Here is a 14,199-nt window from a genome sequence, read left to right as displayed (position 1 = left end):
ACGCTCTTTTCAATTTCTGTTTGAAATATTTTTTAATTATTTTTTAATATTATTACAAAAAAACAAGATATTTTATGAGCAAATCCATCATCAAGTTATTTTGTTCACCCTATATATTAAATATTACAAAACTAGTAATGAAATATGAATTCAAAGAATTTTATTTCATAGTGAATGAAATAGAAAATGAATCAAATATTGAAATATATTTTACTTTGATGTAAAAATGCTTAAAATAAAATAGTAAAAATTTGTTCATATTAATATAAATTTTTCAGTAATTAATTTTTTTAAAACACAAAAATTACAATTACTGACATGTACAATATAATAAAAATACATAACATTAATTGAACAAAAAGAAAAATAATTTCAAATATTATTAAAAAATTTGTATGATATATAATTTAAAAATAGTTTTTTCATAAAAATATTATTTTTACTGTAAAACATAATTATAAAAATTGATTTAATCTTATTTTTAAAAAAAATTTTAAAAATAAATATTTCACAAGAATAAATTTAATATCCAATTTAAAATAAAATAATTCTATAATACAAAATTTCAATTAATATTACTTAAAAAAGAAAATTAATATTACTTAAAAAAGAAAATTTCCGCGAAAAAATAATGGAAATTTATTATTATTTTAAGGAATAAAGGGAACTGCATTTGTTATGTTTCTTTTTAATGATTTTTTTTGCACTTTTTTTTTTACTAAAAAAGAATTTTTATTTACAAAGCAAAATAAATTGCCAGTGACACTAGCACATGCAATGGGAATACCGTTTTCCTATTGCTTGATTTAGTCTACCTGACATTCGACCATACAAAATAGGTAGAGAAATTTTTGTTTTTTCTTTTTTTTTTTTTTTTTTTTTCTTTTCATTAACGAAGCAAAAGGATCTTGAAGAATCAAAAAAACGATCCTTCGAAGATCAATAAGCCTCAAAACGGCAGTAAAGCCGTATAGTATCGCCAGGTCTACTTTTTTCAGTGTTGAAAGTAATACAAAATCTTTGACAAGAAACAAAACGCAGATCGTTTAATGTGGCAAGATTACGTATATTATAAATATATTTGACGGAAAATAAGCAAGGCGAGTTTTTTTTTCTTTTGACAATTATTAATAAAATTAATTTGCAAAAAACAATATTTTTATCCATACTTTTTTTTGGTTTTTTCCGTGCAAATATATTTCATATATTTTTCACTTGTGATTGTATAGGATAACATTCATTCATGATGACGTTAAAGAATAGAAAACTCGAATTAAATCAATGGAATCATATTTTAAAAATTAAAAAGAGAAAAATATCTTCGTGTTAACTTATGATCGATGGATCTTGTTTTATGAAAATTATTTCATTCTACGTATTCCTAATTATGATAATCGATAAATTATTGCATTCTACAATTACGACATATAATATTTTACTGATCTATAAAATTGTTCTACCCCATGCAATATTGTTATATCCGAATAATTATTTATTTGTAGTCCATTTTTTCTCCATCGAAATTTATAATTCAATACGAGAAAAAAATAAATTGTTAAACAATATAAAAAAATAGTTAATAAAATTTTATAATAAAATAATGAAATTTTTGTTATATTATTAAATTATACATGATGGAATATATATAAATAAAAAAATATTTAAAAAAAATATAAATATTCTACAAATTTAATTAAATTTTTAATAATTAATTTATAGAATTAATTTTCGATAGAGAAAAAAATACAGTGTAAAGTTAGATTTAGTTATGCTATGCCCATTTAAATAATCTTGTCTCATTAACGTATATTCATTTTTTTATTGAAATAACATAATATTTAAATGTTTTATATAGACAAGATCATCATTATCATTATTATTTTGTCGTTTAAATATAACTATATCTATTGACTGTTCTTGTAAATATGAATGTATATATGTTTCAATATAATTTGTTTCCGTTGTTTTATTTTTTTTTTCTTTTTTTCTTCTTTTTTTATAAATCGGTGCTGTTATGTTACAGATTTCTAGATACTAGTATCAATTTTGAGAATTTTTTGTATTGTTAATTTTATAATTTTTTCTCTTCTCATTTCTTTTCTTTTTTTCTTTTTTTTTTTTTTTTTTGATAAATAATTACACATTACACATTATAATTATTTCGTTGTTTCTCAAAAATGTTTTTCATCTTTTTTTCATAAATATATTGATATTCGCATCTAGATGAATTCATACTGTAAATCAAACAGCACAGACAACCCTGATTACACGATAATATCGAATAATTCCTACTTAAAATCTTTGTGCGTTACAACAACAAGTAATATCATAGTACATATTCCTTTTTACTTACGAGTATAAATAGCTGTACTATTATAGAAATTTCCAAGATCTTCGATCATTTGGTCAAGATAATGAAAGTTATTTATTTATGTTTAATAACTTCCTATACTTGCTCGATTTATATTTTTCATTAATTTTTCTTTCATTTCACACTTTAATAGGTCGAGTCCTCTTTTCTCTTCGTCCATTTAATTAATTGCTACTTTCAAATTACTACTTGGTTCGACGAATGTTTCTTTTTATATTTGTACAATTCACAACTCGCCTTACAATATGATTACCGTCTTATTAGTTGTTTTAATAGTTTAAAATATTTGAAACTACGTTGTAACTCATTTCATAGAAAGAATGTGTTACTCTCACTGTATTTCAGGTTGTGTGGGAAACTAATATTTTCTTGTTGCTTATAAATGTGTGATGCAATTATCAGAAATATTTATTAACCTTTTGAAGTATTTGATTTTTTTTTCATTTTTTTTTATGTGCAATCTTATTTCACGTTTGAATAATATGAATCCGAATATAAAAATAAATTTATTACGTTGATGTAATATTCCTTACAACACTCTATGTTTTTTCAATAACATTCGAAAAATTTCTTTTGATTTTCTATTCTTAATTTGTTATTAAAAATATTATAATACCGAAAGATTACTTTCATTGAAAAATTATTTTCATAGATATTTTAAAAGTTACTTTCAAACGATCTAATCATTATTTTAGATCGATCTTCAAAAGGTTAATAGAAACGTGCAAATTACATTTCAAATTCTTGATTAACATTATGAATAACATTATTTAGATTCCCACATAGAATTATTTAGTTACAGTTCATGAAATGGCGATTAAAAACTGGTATTAGCAATGTAGTGCCTTATATGGTAATAACATAAACCAAAAAATATATTTGATATATAATCTGAGCTTACAATATTATGAAAAATTAACAACATAAAAACATATAAACTATTTTCATATTCTAAATAAAAAATATAAATTGCAAATAAATCATTATTTTTAATTTATTTTCTTTTTTCTTTTTTTATTGTCACAATATAATTGATAAATTAATTATTAACAAGTTAAAAATTAATAAGAAGAGATTTGGTTTATGCTATTAACATGTCAATAGTAACTTTCAAAGAACAAGATTTCACAAAAATCATACTACATAATATTTTACATGGTGTTAATATATTCGTAACGCCATATAATTCTTTATAGAATGATAATATAGAATTCTTGCAAATGCCGTGCATTCGTGATCATTTGCGAGTAAATAACATTTACTCCATATTTTTATAAAAATCTAATACTTTACGACATGAAACGCACCATTTAAAACTTCGACATGAAAAATAATTTTAAGTGATAAAATTCATTCAACTGTGATCGATCGTACCATATCCATTTTCACGTGGATTTTCTACGATTGATTTATTTTTTTTTGCTTTAAAAGCTAAATAACCACGATGTGTTAGGAATAAAAATTGATTAAATTATCCAATTCATAAAATTCTTGATTAAGAGCGCCATAGAAAAATATAAATTGGCGGTGTATTTATGGTAATTCGGATTTCATTGACGAACAAAACGATATACCAGGAAGACCCGCCATTGCAATAATTATTTAGCACTATTATCGATGTAGAATCCAGTACGTATAATAAATACGCAATGTTATGTTTTTGAAATACAATTTTTTTTTCATTTTATTTTTTGTTTAAAACAAAAGTGCTCAAACTTCAATTACCAAATTGTATGAATTTTAATCAATTTTTGAAAGATCCAACTAATATTAAATATAACAATTTGGAATCATAATTTAAAAAAGCTTATAATAATCTTCAATTTAATAAGTATATTAATAATAAAATCTAAAACATAGAATATATAATAAGAAAAAGAAAAATATGAAAAAATGAATAACATGATATTACGAAGTTTGAATACTTCTGATCTAAAATGTGATGTTTCATTAATTAAATATAAATTTGACAAATATATACGTACAAATATAAGATAAAATAAAACATTTACAAATTTACATATTGCTCTTTGACAATCTTCTAATCTTCTAGTCAAAAAGAGCATATTACATACTGGGTTCAATACCGATTGTTATGTAAAAAGAAGCTCACCAATGTCCAGCAGGTGATCGTAAATATTTCTTAGAAACGCTTGAATAACAAAGTCGCAATAACGCGTTCTTAAATGACTTAGAAACAAACGTTTCGAAACGACGAATATAAAGTATTTATATAAAATCAACTTCCACTTATTCGAATCTCAAATACTTCACAGCGATAATCGCTCCATTTGAGCAATTTCTTTGTCATATTTTTTACACTTGTAAACTTAATGTTCCACCAAAGATATCTAAAACTTCACTGAAGACATTTACACTTTTTAGTTTCACTAGTGGCAAATCCAAAATATATATAATGTTCAAAAATTTATGTTTGCATCACAGTGACTTTTTTTTACTTTAAAAAAATAAGCAATATAAATTTAAGAAGAATATAATTCTTCATTTTAAATTATAAATAATAATGATAACTAGATTAAAATTATATTAATATAATTTTGTAGTCAACTTTTTTAAAAGTATGTTTCTTTTATATGAATTTTCCAATATGTTACTTTCATTATTATATTTACAATACTGCAATTAAAAAGATAAATTAATTCTGATAATATTTTTCTTATCATATATTATATAGGTAATAAAAATTTAAATATCCAGATAAATAGTTACAAATGACAAATTCATATTTAATAAATATAAATAAAATAAAATATTTATTTTAACAAAAACTTAAATTGATTTAACTTTATGTTAACTTTATAATCAAATATATAAATTAATCACTGTGATATAAATTATTTGATATTACCACAAAAACTGAGATTAATTATTTTATACTGCCACTATAATGCTTTGCATATTGAAATGGAATATTTATACAAAGTATTATTATCATTATAGAATGTTGTCATGCATACAATTTAAAAATTATTTTTTCAACTTTTGATAGATCACTATACAAAAATCACAAAAAATTCATGAATTATTTTTGTATAATTCATGTATTTATTTTGTATATTTCAACGATTAGGCTCTGTCACTTCATTAAACAAAGGTGTCAATGAATCAACATCTTGTAATCCATCAAAATTACCAAGTGTATCTAAATCATTTGTTTCAGTATCAGTTTCTCCAAGAAAATTAGCTTCAAGCAAATCCACAACATTCCTACACAAACTATTAGAAGTAGATTCATTAGCAGTTTCATTGTGCAAATTTAAAGAGTTCAAAGTAGGACTTGAAAGCATAGGTTCATTAGTTTCCTGATACGTTTCTTGTGATTGAACAGTATGCAATGGTGTGGAAGGATATGATCTTGATCCATTACTATCTTCTGTATAAGATGGTGTATATGTTGATACTGGCACAGGTAATGGTGTATTAGGATAGGAGCGTGACTGTATTATTTTCTGTAAAGCTCCACCTACTGGAATATCAAGTACATTTGATGGATCTAACATATCTTCTTCTGATAAGTTTAAGTTGGAATTTGGTAAAGCATCCAGCACTATTGAATTATTTTCCATTAATCCTTCTTCTGTAGGTTGCTCTGGTATAATTTGCAAACTCTGAGTTCCTTCTTCATCTAAAATATTTAATATATTTGTTATATTTTCAGGTGTAATTTCTTTATCACTCATTAAGAAATTTTGATCGTCCGATATAAAATTTGGATCAACATCATCAAGTAAATATGTTGATGGTCCTTCTGATTGACTTATTGATCCAAAATCATTGAATTCACTAGGTACTGGTGTAGGTGCTATAGAACTGTTTGTAGATGGATTAAAACTCTGACTTTGAAAAGACGATAAGCAATGTTGTGTTGAAATAGGTGACATTAATGCAGGATTGACCATTCTATGTAATGGAACTGACTGTGATCTATAAAGTTCATTGGTAAATTGTTTATTATTATGAAATAATTCACTAATTTCTTGATCAGGTTGGTTTTTTTGATAAACATTTTTAATTTCTTGCAAATTTTCCTGACTTGGATAATTAATAAGTAACTGTTTTTGAGGTGCTAAATCAGAAGATAAAAATGCAGCACACTGTGATCCTTGTCCTTCTCTTTTTGTAATTGAAATTTGCGTTGAATTACTATCAACTTGAACTTCCGATGATTTAGTAGAAATTAACGGTAATTGCGGTGTAGATGATGCTTGTCTAACTAATTCCGGACCACTTGTAGGAACAACAAAGGTATCGTTTTTACTAGTATAAGGCATACTGCAAGATATTGAACGTGATAAAGATTTGTGAACACGAGCTCTAGAACTACTTGCTTGTAAATTACTTCTCGAACGTGGCACAGGTGTATTTCGTGGTGAAACAAATGGGCTGGCATTTGCAGAGTTAGATTTAGAAGCGCGACCATTAATAGGAGAATGTGGGCCTGGCGATATTGGTGTAAAATTAAATATTCGACGACGTGTATTAGGACTTTGTGGAACTGTATTAGTAATAGTATTCGAATCTTGGACATGTTCTATAACATTCGTTTCAAAACTAACTCTACGTCTGGTATTACTTTGATTCGAATGATTTAGTAAAGTTGGTAATATTAAGTTATGCTTTTGAGTAATTTCACGTTTTTCAACGTTCTGTCTAATAATAGCAGCAGGTAATACATCAGGTGCATGTACAGTTCCTCCTTTTAAATTTTGTTGTAATATTAATCTTAATTGAGAAACTTTATCAGATCTTGATATTTGTTCATCAATAGTAATGGTATTTGCTTCCACATCTGAACTCGATGAATTACTTTGTTGAAAATACTGTAATAATTCCTCCTCTTGTTCTTGAGAGTTGTTACCTCCGTTCAAATAATCATCTAAAGCATCTGAATCAATAGAGCCAAGTTTTTCAGTTTTATCTGCAAGATTTGAATTTTCTTGCAATAATCGAATCTGATCTTTAGTTAAAACTGTAGATTCCTCCATTGCACTTGAACTAGATTCAAAACTAGTACGACAACCATTTAATTTTATGCAACTTTTGGAACATGTTGATTCATTATCACAGTTTTTAGTAGATTGATTATTAGTAACCTCATTTGTTTTACACTTGGTAGGCTTCAGATTACCAGCTAGTATCACTGAAATCTTCCTGGGACGTTGTATAGATGTAAGTTTAGGCAACAATATATTGGAATGCTCTACATTCTCTTGTATCTGCTGTTCTGTAAGTTTTGTTTGTTTCTCAGGACTTGTTTCTGATGGTTGACTCAATACATTGGCACGCTTTCTGGAATTTTTAGGTTTGATATCTCTCTGTTTATTTACGCAGTTGGTCATTACTACACTAGGGTTGCTATTATTCTGTATTTCTTCAATCGATTGTACCACTATATTATCACAGTTGGATTCCAGGGAGATGTTACATGGCTGACTACTAGCTTTAAGAATTTTTTTCTGCCGATTGTTTATTACAGCAGATGAACTTATTTTATTTAATGTATTCTGCCCACTTGATACATTTGTACCTTGAGATGACTGATTGAATTTAGTTTTCTTATTTCCTTTATTTGTCCCTGTTTTATTATCAACAGTCTTCTCTTTATTCTGATTCTGAAAAATTTATAGAATATTCATTTCTTTCATTTAATATATTTATTATATACACAAAATATTAATGAATGTGAGGCTTGAAGATCACTTTTGGAAATCAAAACAAACGCAAAAATTGATATACAATAATATCAGCTAGAATTTATTTATTAATTTTAAAAGACTTATTTATTAAATTATAAATAATTTTAAGTTTGTCTTAAATGAATTTAAATGGCAAATTTTATGTAGTACTATACTGCTTTGCTTGAAAGATTCTTTCAATGAAAAATTTATAATGCAATAAATTCAGAACATTTTAAAGACATAATTTCTTATAATATAAGAATATAATATATGTAATATAATACATGTTATATCACATATTATCAAAAAAAAAATATTTTTTAATATCTTTTATTTTAAAAACGCTTTTGTATTATAAAAAATATTAATGCAATTTAGTGAAAAAAAATTTATATTAATTTATCATGTATTCTATGTAATTTGACATTATAAGATGATAATCATAAATAAATAGCTGCTATATGCACTGTAATTTAGTTTTTTTTAAATGAATAAATTACAATACATTTTGTTATGTAAAGCAATATAAATTATATTAATATTGCTTTATATAACAAAAAATGTTTTTAAAACACTATTAAAATTTTTTTCATGACAATAACATGCATTATATTATTTTTATGTTCTATAATAAACATTAATATCTATTTAAAATGCTTTTTGTCGTTATAAATTTTATTATAAATTCTTCATTGAGGAATTCTGCTAAGTAAGCAATATAAGCATTATAGGCGATCTAGTATCTTCCTTCATTTAAAACAAACTTAAAATTGCTTGTAATTTATAAATGTCAATAAAAATTATTCAGTTATTTCAGGTATTATTTCAGTTATTATTTATTGACATTTTTGCCTACACATTCTGTTTTGGCTTCTAAAATGAACTTTCTAAAGATATTGTCTATGTTTATTAATATTATATTTTCTCAATTCATTTAAAAAATACTCTATATTTAATTTACTTATAATTGATATTTATATTATTCATTACAAAATATTTTATACCTGTATAATAGCATCAAGATGACAGTGTTTTTGATCCCTTATATGTTCTCGCTGTTGTAATTTTCGTTGCAACTGTAATTGTGCTTCTCTAAGCTTTCCAGATTTTCCACTTATAGGTGTTACACGTATATCTGTATTTGACTCTGAACATATAAAATAATTTCTAACATATATTTAATAAAAATATTCTTAAAAAATATGGTAATCATCAAACCTTTATTTGTTGATGCATTAGAATTTCCTGAAGCACATAATATGCATATAGCAGATAGAGATTGAGTATCAACATACACATTATCAACAAGATGACGCGCTAAGGCACTCAAAGTTGGAAATTTCAAACCTAAGAGACTTTCTGCCCATTCTCTAATCAATGTAGATGCAGCTCCCAACATTTCTTCAGTAATATTTTCATCTACTTCATTACCCTAAGAAATTTTGAAATAAAAATTTTTAAATTAGAATTAATTCTATTAAATATATATATATTTATGTATATATACATATTAGATCATTAACTAAGTTCTGCAGATTGTATGCAAATAGTAATAAATTGCAATAATTTTATATAAATTTTTATATAAATAAAAATTTAATTTTTATTTCAATTTTTTTATTTCTTAAAGATTAGCTATTTTGATATAACCATATAAATATATAAAATATACTAGTTCAATAGCATAAAATATATCTCTAAAAAATTAAAAGAAAGATGTTCATGACATTAAAGCAATAATTATTTTATAATATAATAATATTCTATGATGCTAAAATCTTATAAATTAAAATAAAAAATTTATTTTTAATTAAATTGATTTTCAATCTACTCTAAATATATTATATAGTGAAATATATTAATAAACATTTAATCAAGAAAAAAATTAGTAACATTATTTTAATAATATATTTTAATATAAGGGATTCACAGATCCTTAGTTTACGTTCTAATATTTTAAATTAGTTTTAAATTATATTATTTTTAGAAATATCTATAAAAATATAGACTATATATATAATTTTAATAATATTAATAATAATAATAATTTACATAATTTCATATTCCATATATCTTTATATATCTTACAGTTTGAGTGCCAGATATATTAGGCAATGTTGGAGAATCTAATTTAACTCTTTTGCGCATTCCAGCATAACAATAACGTGAATTTCCACGTGTGCCTAGTCGACGTGGTCGAACTCTTGGATATACTTGTTTCATAACTTTGCCAAAATCAGCAGTTGATAGAGGTTTCATAGAATTTCGCATACAATACATACTATAAATAAATAAAAAACAAAATAGATTTTCAGAATTAAATATTTTATGAAACATTCAAGATATTAACTTTAATTTAATGATTCTGAAATTTATAGAATAACATTTAAAATATATTGAATTTAAATAACTTACTTATATTCATCATAAACTTCTTGTTTTGGTAAAGAAACATCTGGATCTTCTTCCAAATGTGTTTTAATCCACATAATAGTTTGATGAATTTCATAACGGTTTCCTAATGGATTTAATGGCTGTCTCAAAGGATCAATAGTTCCTCCAGTATTAGTCAATGATAATGGAAGCTTCAGGTACAACAATAATTTTTCTTCTATTTTCAATTGTTCAATTTGTGAAAAGATTTCTTGAATACGTGTTTTTGATTCATCACTGTATATAAAAGATAATAAAACTATTATAATTAATGATTTAATATTAATATTTAGTTAAATATGCATTCATTAGAACAATAATAATATAACATAAACAATATATAAATAATATATAACAAATTTCTATAATATGAAAAAATTTTAAATATTTAAAAACAACTCAAATTAAATCTAGTATAGTATAATAGAATATAATAGTTATTGTGTATATACAATAAAAAATATATAATATCCTTATTTGTTATTATATTTATATATAAAAATTTTATTTTATAAGAATATAACAAAAATACTGTTTAGAAGTAGTTAATAATAATATTAAAAGGAACCTATTAATCCATAATTTAAATTTTATTTTTATTGAATTATTTATTTAATTTAAATATATTAATCAATTTCTTAAATTTATACAAAAAATAATGTTATTTTGTTTCATATATTATATCAGAAATTATATAATTATATCTTATTATTAATAAATTTATAAAAAAATTTGTTTTATTATAAATATTATTTAATCCTGGAATGATTACACTGTTCTATTTTGAAATATATATATATATATATATATATATATATATATGTTGAATTATAAGTAATCTAAGATAAAATATAAATATTTTAAATATTATTGAATATTTAAAGATTTAATTTTTCCATTTTCTTTAAGAAAAAATAATTATAGTATTTTGTTTTCATATAAAGGAAAAATATCAAAATATAAAATATTTTTATGATTTTCTTATAATATATCTTTTATATGTTTCTGATTATTCCATTTACTATTGTTATTAAATATATTTTATATTTACTATTATTATATTAAAAAAATATAATTTATTTTATATAAATGTTTTTGATATTTTTTAATTTATTTAATTATTTTCAATTATATAATTAGAATAAATTACAATTTGATATTTTATAAAAATATTTTTTCTACTTAAAATATGTATTTTTTCCTTTTTTTCTTTAGGACAAAATGAACATCTTCCACTTAATTTTTTTATTATTTGTACATTTGTGATTTTTTTTTAATTTTTAGTGATTCAGATATAAATATATCAATCATTCAACATATTTCCAAATATAATTGTTTGTAAAATATGTTTTTTCAGATGATTTTTTTAATATCAATTTGTTAAAAAAAAACATAGTAATAATTGAATCAAAATACTATCATATTTTTATATTTTTATAATTAAACAAAAAATATTCTATTATTTGTTCTGAGCAATTAAATGCTTAAGATATAGATGTCATATTAAAATGAATGGTCATTAGTAATCCTAAAAATTATAAAAATGTTAAAAGCATGCAAAAAATTTTTCTTTTTTTATTATTGTATAAATTAAGAAATAAGAATACAAATTAGAAGAATGAAAAGCTCAATATTCTAATGTTTATATATCACAATTAGATTTTGATGAAAATATTGACAATTCCATAGTATCATTCTAATATAAATTTAAATTAAATTTATTGTTAAATTTCATAAAAAAAAACAAAATATTAAATATTATTTTAATAATTCTGCAAAAATTTAATGTACATTATAGATTTAAAAAAAAAATGTTTTCTTATATTAACATAAGATACATATAATATTCTTTTCTAATTACTTGATTTATATAAAAGTTATTATATGCAAAATATTTTATTTAATCATAATATTATAAATTTTCCAAAAATAGAATAAAGACAATTAAACATTTATTTAAATTATTTTTAATTTTAATATCTAGGAATAAATAAAAATAAAAAAATATATTTCACTTAAAAAGGAAAATTCTATGTTTTATATCATCATCTGAAATAAAATGTTGTTTATAGATTTTATGTTAAAATGGTAATTTTGATTTTTAAATGTGGATAATAATTTAACTGAAATATTGTATATATATATATATATATATATATATATATATATATATATAATTATATACATATATATATTTAAATTATATATATGCATAAATAATATTTTACATTGTTCAAAAAAATGTTTAAAATAACTTTTAATAATCATTATAAATAAGGAAAAATAAAAAAAATAATTTTCATAGCATATATTTTGAGAAAAGTATGTTTTGATACAATATATATTAAATAATTTTTAATTTTACAATTGTTAATAAATAAATCATTAATAAAAAAAATATAACATTTATTAAAAATATATATATAATATATATATAAATTGAATTGAATTACTCTCTAAATTGCAAAATAATCGAATTAAAAAAGCAATTCATGTGTATCACACTTCAAAAATCTAATAATTTAAACTTTTATAATATTTTGTTTTAATATAAAGTTTATTATTCTTATCAATTTTTCACAAATATAAATTATAATAAAAATTTTTAAAACTTATTAAAGGAAAAGAAAATGAAAGAATGAAAAAGCAAAGGAAAAGAAAAGAATAAGAAAAAGGAGAAAATGAAAAAAGGAGAGAAAGAGAAAGAACAATTGAATTAACCTGATGCTATCTTCGATCATGAGCCGAATTTTGTCGTACTTAGTGGTTGTGCTATGATTTGCCAGGGCCGTGAACTTGGCCGCGATGATATCTTGAAGTAGGTCGTCGTCGTGGAAGCCGTTTGAAAATCTGCCGGCAGCCGGTCGCTGACTCGACTGTACTTGCTTATTAGTATCATTAATGCCAGTACTGATGATACTACCATCACCATTTTCAAGCGAAACGTCAGTTCGTTCCTTTTTAATTCGCCTGCCGTCGAACGCACTTTCGTCGGCATTAAGCTCGATTCTTGCGGATGGTTTGCTGACGCAGGGCTTCGTTTGATCATGGTTATCAGTACTCATCGTACCCCGTCAGCGGAGGCGCTTCAATTATGTATGTAAAAATTTATCACCTCCCGTAGGACAACGCGAGTACCCTACCATTTTGTCAGAGTCAGCTGGACTACTTGTTAGCATTGCACTCCCGGTGATTACACATAAGCGCCATTCGAGACCCTCCACTCGCGCGAACCGACAAGTCGCCGAAGCGCATACAATATGAGAATAACCACGAATCCGTCATACCGATCTCACGTGCAACATTTTATCCATTCTTTTTGGCATAGTTCATTTTGGCGGAATGCACTTATGCGCAACCCATGACGAACTTAAATCGCAGGATTTGTGGACGGTCTATCAGGCACGGAAATCCGAGCACTTTGCGCGTTCTTCAATCGTCATAGATCTTGCGCTTTGTCTTATGAGTACGTCGCTTTATGCCGCTTTCTCCTATGTATTAAGTTGCATTTTCATTGAACTCATATATTTCTTTAAAAATAATAATCATTGGTAGATTCTTTTCCTGTAAAGCAGAATGAATTTATATTTTCTAAATAAATATATTATGTATTTTATTATTAAAAATTTATGCAGTTTTTTATTTAAAAAAAAATAAAATTTAATAATAAAAATATATATTTTTTTAGATTATAAA

At 23.4% G+C, this 14,199-nt stretch overlaps 1 protein-coding gene across 1 annotated transcript; it reads right to left on the bottom strand.

Annotated features, from left to right (window-relative positions):
* Window positions 1-5,092: 5,092 nt before the first annotated feature.
* On the bottom strand, window positions 5,093-14,170 carry LOC100866710 (uncharacterized). The gene is made up of 6 exons (XM_012492931.3): window positions 13,225-14,170; window positions 10,486-10,740; window positions 10,159-10,351; window positions 9,289-9,502; window positions 9,075-9,217; window positions 5,093-8,004 (listed from the first exon to the last, which is right to left on the bottom strand). The coding sequence occupies exons 1-6, from the start codon at window positions 13,566-13,568 to the stop codon at window positions 5,452-5,454; spliced, it is 3,702 nt and encodes a 1,233-aa protein (XP_012348385.3). The 5' UTR covers window positions 13,569-14,170; the 3' UTR covers window positions 5,093-5,451.
* Window positions 14,171-14,199: the final 29 nt, after the last annotated feature.

Source organism: Apis florea, unplaced genomic scaffold (assembly GCF_048593485.1).
Source record: "Apis florea isolate Af1SG1 unplaced genomic scaffold, ASM4859348v1 contig_3391_pilon, whole genome shotgun sequence".
NCBI lineage: Eukaryota > Metazoa > Arthropoda > Insecta > Hymenoptera > Apidae > Apis > Apis florea.
This window is presented reverse-complemented; position numbering and strand designations above follow the sequence as displayed.